The 9,830-nt window shown below is 41.1% G+C and overlaps 1 protein-coding gene across 1 annotated transcript; it reads right to left on the bottom strand.

The window, feature by feature from the left end:
• Window positions 1–685: 685 nt before the first annotated feature.
• On the bottom strand, window positions 686–8,412 carry LOC307015875 (GTPase IMAP family member 7). The gene is made up of 4 exons (XM_079644803.1): window positions 8,152–8,412; window positions 6,316–6,464; window positions 4,925–5,313; window positions 686–3,151 (listed from the first exon to the last, which is right to left on the bottom strand). Exons 1-4 carry the CDS (start codon window positions 8,168–8,170, stop codon window positions 2,740–2,742), a joined length of 969 nt encoding a protein of 322 aa, XP_079500929.1. The 5' UTR covers window positions 8,171–8,412; the 3' UTR covers window positions 686–2,739.
• Between the last annotated feature and the right edge of the window lie 1,418 nt (window positions 8,413–9,830).

Below are 9,830 nucleotides of genomic sequence, written 5' to 3'. Positions count from 1 at the left end.
CAATGGAGCTTGTTGAAGTTGGCTTTAAGTTCAAGAATAATTGAAAAATGACTAACTAGAGTCCAGCATTTTACTCAAAACAGCTGCTTTTTTATGTTTGGTAAGCACTTAATAGGAATATTTTAATCTAATCTCATTTTAGAAGTTAAGGACCATTATGCAATTAGACCAATGTGAAAGGATTAAACTGCCAATGTGTACGGAGGAGATCTGGGGAGATGACACGGGACGGATTCGGATACAAAAGGTAACTGTTCCCTCACAGTTGCATACAAAAGTGGAAAAACGGGTTTGGCTAGCAGGATGAAACGCTACAATACATTTTAATCTTCCCGAGTTTCCAAACATCAAGAAAAACGAGTCTCGGGGAAACCAGAGCTGATTTTCCAGGACAACATGGTGGATCCTGCAGCTTATTCATACATTACCACATTATTTATTGCATTATGCAGCATTGAGGCTAAGTGCCAATAAGCGCCATCGTGTAATTCCATATGTAAAGAGGAGAGAGTCAGATACGTTTCTGTAGCATGCATTTTGTGTAAACTACATGCACTTAATTAATTCTGGAGCTTATTTAAATATCAATTTGAAAGAATAAGTAGAATAGTCTTTGAAGCTGGTCTTTGCCGAGCTCTTAAAGTTAGAGAGAATTCTTCATAACACTGAACACTCGAAACAAAACTTTGTCAAAACAACAGCTTTTATTTACTTGGGGAGCAGTTCAAACATTTAAAACGTTATAATAGTCACCAAATGTCTTCATTATGTGGATGTATCTTGAATCAAAAGTGTTTCCAACAACCTGCAGTCCACTCTCTAAAAAGCAAAAAGCTTTGTGTTTTTTTTAGCTTATTTTGTTTGTTTTTCAGCACATTGTTTGTTTTGTGTGTCCGTAACTTGCTTTAAAAACTCTTAACACGAACAAAGCAAAGTATTTAGCAGCTGATTGTTGCAGGAATATGTGAGAGAGGGACATCCACCTCCTTAACATCACACAACATTTAACTTGAGTCGAAACAGCAGCTTTTATTTGCTTGGTAAGCAGTACATAAGTTTATCTCAGTTCACACGTTTAAAACTTCTTTGGTATAAAGGTCAGTGTCGCCCCCCTGTGGATGTTTCTTAGTATTGCATCTTTACAAAGTGCAGTGCCACTCTCTAAAAAGCATGATTAACAAGTTATTGATAACGCTTTGATGGCAGATTGAACATGTATGCTCCCATAAGGACAATATGTGTGTTGCCCAGTTGGGAAAACACGTTTTGGCTGGCCTAACTCACTATGAGAATTTCCCTAAACCAAAAAATGCTTTTGGATTAAGGTTTAAAATAAGGCTTGTTTCTTTAGATAAAAAAAAAAAAGAGAAATTAGATTTGTTATATATAGAATATACATATATATATTATGATAATATATTATACATACTTTATATACAATATAAAGTAAAAACAAAGATGAATAACTAACCTAACTCAAATTTAGTTTGATGGAAGAAAATATTCACTAGCTGAAGGGTTTATTTATCAACCTGGCATCCCACACATTGTCCTTATTAATGAAGCTATATTTATGAACCATTAATAAAGCAGATAAAACTTCTTTATGAAAGAGTGGCACCCATTCTGAAATATATAGCATAAATAGTAGTGCTCAGTGGGCAAGCATAAATATATAAATAAGTGGTGCAGGAATGAGCCCTAAAACCAGGAAATGAGTCAGCATTTTAGAACTACCCGTCCCCTCGTATGGAAGTCAGTGGTTTTCTGAATGTGTTTTTGGTTGTTAGCCTGAAATAAGGTCTGTGGTTAACACAAGTCGAAGAGATATTCAAGTTGTCTTCTACAACATAAAACACGTCAGTAAATACCCCCCATCACGCCCAACATTAGCCTCCTTTCGCTTAGCGGTGGTGACCTGAAGTGATGTGACCGTGCTGTAGTTCCTTTATAGCCCAACATCAGCTACCTTTCGCTTAGCGGTGGTGACCTGAAGTGATGTGACCGTGCTGTAGTTCCTTTATAGCCCAACATTAGCTTCCTTTAGCTTAGCGGTGGTGACCTGAAGTCATGTGACCGTGCTGTAGTTCCTTTATAGCCCGACATTAGCCACCTTTAGCTTAGCGGTGGTGACCTGAAGTCATGTGCCCGTGCTGTAGTTTCTTTATAGCCCAACATTAGGTTTTTATTTCTGGAGATTGCATTTGCACTACAAAAATGTTGGAGGTCTAACCCAGAAGTTAGCATCTCCCTGGTTCCCTCCATAAAAAGCCCACTGGATTTCTCCATTGGATTTGGTGTCAAACAAACATAATGATTCTTACACGTTTTGTTCAGCAGGATCATCTCCACATATTAACACCACTTTATGATTTTTTTAAGTAAAAAGCTTACGTTAGGTTAAAAAGGAACTATAACACGGTCACATGACTTCACGTCACCACCGCTAAGCTAAAGGCGGCTACCGTGGGTGTGATGAAGTTTAGTCGTCTCATTTAGACACTTGTTAGCAACCGCCATTTTTAAATCCACCAGTGGGGTATTTACTGATGTAGTTTATGTCGTAAAATAAAACGTAACATCTCTTCAGCTCGTGTTAACCAAAGACCTCATACTGACTCATTTCCAGGTTCTAGGACTCATTCCTGCACCCCTCTATTGTAACAGTTAGTAGCACGCTAATACATTGGTTTGTAGAGAATGACTTTAAGGTGCATCTTTAATAACACTGTTTACCTCTCATTTAGTTTTCTGGGTTCTCCTTCTGCCCACCTCCGTGGCCACTGACCCCACCGTGGCCCCCACCATGCCCCCGACCGGCCCCCCCACAAACAGCCTCACCAGAGCCCCCAGCAGAGCCTCCCTACGGACCACCGTGGGCAGCCACCTCACCCAGCCTATCAACTTCTCCCACAGCCCCCACAGGAAAGAGGGAGGATCGGGGGAGACTTCAGAGGGGAAGAGGTGGTCTACATCCAGCTCCAGGTCCCCGGCGCTCCTCTCCGCCTCGTCACGCACCGACAACATGTCTTCCTCTGTGATTTCCTCGTCTCCTTTCCTTTGTTTCACCATCTCCTCCTGCCTCCTCCTCACCCTCTCCTCCGCCTCCCGGTACAGATCACAGCTGAAGTGCTTCTCCCCAGACTCAGAACTAAACATGGAGAAGCGGCGTTCAGTTATTATGATCCATATATCTGAAGGAACAATATACTGTAAACCTGCAGGTCGGCTGAAAATCCATTTTTAATAACACCTTTTTAAGGAGGGAACGGAGGGAATGCTAACGTCAGGGTCAGACTACAAAACAATTTTAAATGTAAATGCAATTTCCAGAAATAAAAAGCTAATGTTGGGCTATAAAGGAACTACAGCTCGGTCACATGACTTCACGTCACCACCGCTAAGCTAAAGGTGGCTAATGTTGGGCTATAAAGGAACTACAGCAGGGTCACATGACTTCACGTCACCACCGCTAAGCTAAAGGTGGCTAATGTTGGGCTATAAAGGAACTACAGCACGGTCACATGACTTCACGTCACCACCGCTAAGCTAAAGGTGGCTAATGTTGGGTTATAAAGGACCTACAGCTCGGTCACATGACTTCACGTCACCATCGCTAAGCTAAAGGACGCTAATGGGCTATAAAGGAAATACAGCACGGTCACGTGACTTCACGTCACCACCGCTAAGCTAAAGGCGGCTAATGCTGGGCATTAAAGAGGTGAAATCCCGCCCATCTACTTCCGCCCCATGGGACCTTATTTCGGAAAAATTATGTATTGAAGTCAATGGAGAGAGAAAGATTATCTTTCAATCCCGTTTGAATTGTGCCACGAATTACACATATGATATATATATGTCTTGTCATCTTTCCATGCCAAAAGTCACAGTTTGTCATAAAACTGTTGAAATATAAGACTATGAAAAATACGCAACTAGAAAGACTACAAATCCCAGAGTCCCGTAAGTGATGACATTAACGTTACACATTAAACTGGTGTTACTCACCGAAACCTTGTAAAGCCGGTCCCGCAGGCTGGCTCTTACGGAGCCGACTAACTCCCCTTGTGTGTGTGTACAGCTCTCAACATGCCCAGACTTGTCGTGATTTTCACCTCGTTTAATACTTTTCACATCATTCTGAAAGAAAGAAGTGAAATGTGCCAACGTGACGGCCGTCTTGGTGTGTGGTGCGAGACCAGAGATATAGTTCATTGAGCGGTTCACACAAAAAAAAGTGTTACTTCACAGTTTTACGACACATTTTAATTTTTTTTGACTTGCAAAATTATCTTTTAAATTGACAAACATCATATGTGTAATTCGTGGCACAATTCAAACGGGATCGAAAGATAATCTTTCTCTCCATTGACTTCAATACATACTTTTCCCAAAATAAGGTCCCATGGAGCTCCCACGGAAGGGGAGGGACTTCGCCTCCCTATTAAGGAACTACAGCTCGGTCACATGACTTCACGTCACCACCGCTAAGCTAAAGGTGGCTAATGTTGGGCTATAAAGGAACTACAGCACGGTCACATGACTTCACGTCACCACCGCTAAGCTAAAGGAGGCTAATGTTGGGCTATAGAGGAACTACAGCACGGTCACATGACTTCACGTCACCACCGCTAAGCTAAAGGTGGCTAATGTTGGGCTATAAAGGAACTACAGCACGGTCACATGACTTCACGTCACCACCGCTAAGCTAAAGGCGGCTAACGTTGGGCGTCACATTTAGTCGTCTCATTCAGACACTTGTTAGCAACTGCCATTTTTAAATGCACTATAACGTTTATCTGTCTTTCTATATAGCTTTTTGTATGTTTATTTTATTCTCTTTGCTTTTTAATGAATGTGTTTGCGCTGCACTAAAGCCCTTTGAAAGCCCTTGTGTCGAGAGGTGCTGTATAAATAGACTTGCCTCACCACCTGCTCCACCTTCTCCATCAGCTCCTCCACAGCCCTCTCCCCTCTCTCTAAGGTGTGGTAACGCTCTCCACATTTCTCCACCAGCTGCAGCAGGTCTTTGCGCCAGGTGAGCAGATATTCCTCCAGCGTCTCGTCCTCCTGCAGCTCCTCGGTGTGTGTGAACAGGATGAAGGTTCTGGTTCTGATGGCAGTGGAGCCAAGCAGCTGATCCAGGACCTGCAGCGCCACCGCCTCCCCGTCAGTGGACTGGTTCAGGGGGAGGCAGAGCAGGAAGGCGTGAGGCCCGGGGGAGGAGAGGGAGATAAAGGAAGAGATGTTTCTCCGTCTTTCCTCCGGGTCGCAGTTGGATCCGAACCACGACCCGCTGGAGACAATCTCCACCTGAGAGAGGAGAGAGGAGAGAGGAGAGAGGAGAGAGGAGAGAGGAGAGAGGAGAGAGGAGAGCACAAGGTATTCAGATCCTACAGGCCCAATACAAACGGACCCTTAAAGGTCCCCTATTATAATGTTTATCATCAATATATGACAGGTCTCAGATATATCCAGAGCCTGTCTCTGATTGGCTGAAACACCAAACAGATCATTGCAGCATTACCCATAATCCCCTCTGTTTCAGCCCTGTTTCCAAAGTGCTGATTCTCTGTCTGTTACTTTAGAAGAAAATAAGGAGCCCCTCCCCACGCCCCTCTGAGAGACATTTGGTTACAAAGAACTCAATGGTGCTCTAGAGGAGATTCAGGTGATAAGGGGGGGGGGGGGGGGGGGGGGTTACCTTGGTTGCTGATTGGCTAATGGTTACACAAGACAAAACATCGATATGACATCATAAAGTGGCGAAAATCAGATCAGCTCGTTTTATAGAAATGGATCAGGACAAAAAGAGAGAGAATCTTTGTTCCCGAAACTTTCAGAGTCTCTTTCCACAGAGGGGACACATGTTGATGTAGAAGAGACATGAAGAAGAGGGGACACATGTTGATGTAGAAGAGACATGAAGAAGAGAGGACACATGTTGATGTAGAAGAGACATGAAGAAGAGGGGACACATGTTGATGTAGAGGAGACATGAAGAAGAGGGGACACATGTTGATGAAGAAGAGACATGAAGAAGAGGGGACACATGTTGATGTAGAAGAGACATGGAGAAGTGGATTTTGCATAATAGGTGACCTTTAAAAAGAGTAGGGGACTGTAATTGATCCTATGGTTGTGTGTGTGTGTGTGTGTGTGTGTGTGTGTGTGTGTGTGTGTGTGTGTGTGTGTGTGTGTGTGTGTGTGTGTGTGTGTGTGTGTGTGTGTGTGTGTGTGTGTGTGTGTGTGTGTGTGTGTGTGTGTGTGTGTGTGTGTGTGTGTGTGTGTGTGTGTGTGTGTGTGTGTGTGCACCTGTCTGCCTGCAGCCTCTCCTCTGTGTTTGCTGCTCTCCTGGATGACGGGGGTTTCTGTGCCCTGCTCAGAGTCTTGCAGGCCGAGGATGGAGCAGACCGCTGATCTCTTTCCTGCTCCGCCCCTCCCGAGCACCACCAGCCTCAACTCTGAGAGGAAAAAAACTTTTATTGTGTACTTTATTAAAAAAAAAAAATGTTTTTGCAATATTTTAATTGAAGTTTTCAAATATAACAAACAATACACATACATAAAACGGTCAGTCTTGGTGGCAGATACAGTGTACAATCAAATGAATAGCCATGTAAATAAACACAGGTCAGTATACAGATGATACAGGGATATCTGAAAGAATATGACGTGGGCTACTACACTTTATAATCGTATTCCCGTTGGTCTCATTACCAACATTCTTTTTCAAAAACTCCATGAAGCTCCCCCAGATATTTTCAAAAACTGCCAGCTTTCCTTTAATAACATATGTTAGTTTTTCTAAAGCATTGTGTACTTTAATACTGTATATCCATTCTTTGAAGAAGTACTCGGGTTTTACACTTAAGCAGAAGGAGCTATAGTGCATTTTTAAAATACTCAATGTGATCGGAGCTCCTGACAGGATTTTTGGGGCTTTTGTTTATCATGTAGTTTTATTTTATTTAAATATGATGAAAAACATTGTATATTAAGTGTTTAAACTTAAAAATTGTGAAAAATACTTTAAATAATAAACTTTAAACGTGTGTTTTGGATGTTTTCTCTACTACAACAGAGAAGAGAAGACAGCTACAATGTACAAAATGAACGAGTCAATAGTGACATAGTGTGAGAGGTGGAAAAAGTACTCAGGTCTTGTACTTGAGTAAAAGTAGAAGTACTCAGAAGTACTCAGATCTTGTACTTGAGTAAAAGTAGAAGTACTCAGATCTTGTATTTGAGTAAAAGTAAAAGTAGAATTACTAAGATCTTGTACTTGAGTAAAAGTAGAAGTACTCAGATCTTGTACTTGAGTAAAAGTAGAAGTACTCAGATCTTGTACTTGAGTGAGAGTAGAAGTACTCAGGTCTTGTATTTGAGTAAAAGTAGAAGTACTCATATCTTGTACTTGAGTAAAAGTAGAAGTACTCAGATCTTGTACTTGAGTAAAAGTAGAAGTACCAGAGTGTAGGAATACTCTGTTACAGTAAAAGCCCTGTATTCAAAATGTTACTCAAGTAAAAGTAGAAAAGTATTCTCATCAAAATCTAGTGAAAGTAGCGACAGTAAAAGTAGTCATTGTGCAGATTGGTCCATTTCAGAATAATATATATGATATGTTTTATAATGATTGATCATGAAAGTGTTCTCAAAGCTGGTAAAGGTGCAGCTAGTTTGAATGACTTTGTATACTGCAGGGTAGCTTGTGGATTTACTCCAGGTGGAACTAAAGTCTGATTTAACACTTGATTATATTTCACATCATTCATCCACATCTGAGAAGTAACTAAAGGTATTAAATACATGTAGTGGAGTAGTCGACACCATTTACCTCTGAACTGCAGTGGAACACTAACATGGAAATACTCAAGTAAAGCACAAGAACCTCAACAATTAGTACAGAACTTCAGTAAATGTACTTAGTTACACCTGTGCTAAGAGATAACTGTTGTAGATTTCATGATATGTCATGAAACTGTAACGATTTCACATTTTTTAGAAGAGGCATCGCCCTTTGCAGCTGTTTTCTCTAAACTCAAACACTCAGAAAACACGAAGCGACCTTTTATCCTTATGGTTATTTTTTGCCTCACAGATAGAATAAAGTCCTTAATATAAATATAAAAACACATCCCATCCTACCTGCAGCAGCTGTTGACATCTTGCTCCTCCGTGTTTACAGCTGATTCAGAGGATCACACTTCCTGGTTCCTGATCGCAGCAGCTGCATCCGTGGCCGATGAGAGGAGGCTCAACCCGAGGAGTGGGGACCAGGGAGGGACCAGTGTTTGAAAATGACTTAACAGTTCCTTATCATTTCAGAACACAACCTAAAAAAGCCTTGCATAAGACAAACGTTAGAAGACTTGTTTATGAAGGCAGATATGGTGCAAAATGGGAGAGCGTGTAAAACCTGATGTGAGCACTTGTATAAAATATCCACGTAACTGTGAACCAAATGTACACTTGTATAAAAATATCCACGTAACTGTGAACCAAATTTGAAGTCACAGAAGAAAAAAAAAAGTGTTCTGATAGCTCCGCCCCTTCGCTCCAACCCCCCTCCCTCCCCCCACATCTACAGCTGATCTACGGTTATGGCTAGAAAGGATCCGTCTAGTGTAAATATGACGTCACGTTCTCGTTGTAACTTTCGTTGTAATCGGAGCGGCTCGGAAACACATCTTCAGCAGTAACATGATGCAACATACACATTAATGCAGCAGCAATATTAATAGAGAAACATCAGACATAATAGTAAAACACTGCAAGGGAACATTTTATTGCACCAGGAGCTATCTTGGGACTTTTACTGCGACAACGTTGACTTGCCTGTGAATAAAGAATAAACCATAGTGTTGGTGATCTACAGCGTTGTCATTCTTCTTTGAACACCAGCAAGACCGCTAACACCCTATTTCAACAACCACACTCCCTGTAATTGACATAATTAATAGATAGTTTAGCTTCTCATCATCAGTTGCTGTGGCCCACTGATGTTAACGAACTGAAAGGCTGCCGGCCAAACGTAAACATTCAGCCATGTGACATTCAGCTAAACTTTCGCGAGAGTTTTACAAAAGACGGATCCTTTCTAGCCATAACCCTGATCTACAGGTGAAAATTACTTTTACGACACATTTATCGCAAGAAGTGTAGCAAAAGTCAAGATCGCAGATTCGTCCATTTATACTGCCACAGAGCAGATTCTTCAAGTTGTAATGACTGATTTGAGAGGTTGTAATAAGCAAGTTGCAGTTGTAATGGAAAATATATTTAAAAAATATGTGTTTTTCTGCAAGTGAATATTTCATCACTAAGCTCATTTTTTTTCTACAAGCTACAAAACTTTTTTTCTTCTTCTGTGACTTCAAATTTGGTTCACAGTTACGTGGATATTTTATACAAGTGTAAATGTATGCACACAAGCTCAGATTTATTTTCTGCAAGTGCTCACATCAGGTTTTACACGCTCTCGCATTTTGCACCATATCTACCTTCACACTTGTATGTCTATTTTAGAAAACTACATGTATTCATTATGTACGTAAAAGTCACCCAAAAAACCTGCATTTTTTTTAAAATGTTCCTGAAAATAGCAGAATTCTGACTTTCATCTCAGAACATTCAAAACAAGATTTGTACTTTTGGTCACATCCCCAAAAATGTGGCCCTAATCCTCTCCCAAAATAATGGTTTAATACAAATAAGCCGGCATATTTTTTGCCATATGCCAGAGTTTTAGTCACAGTGGGCAGAGTTGGGAAGTAACTAAGTACATTTACTCAAGTACCATTTTGAGACACTTTACTTGAGTATTT

This window comes from Notothenia rossii (assembly GCF_949606895.1).
Source record: "Notothenia rossii genome assembly, chromosome: 8".
In the NCBI taxonomy this organism is placed as follows: domain Eukaryota; kingdom Metazoa; phylum Chordata; class Actinopteri; order Perciformes; family Nototheniidae; genus Notothenia; species Notothenia rossii.
Note: the sequence above shows the minus strand (reverse complement) of the source record. Positions and strands in the feature narration are given on the sequence as shown.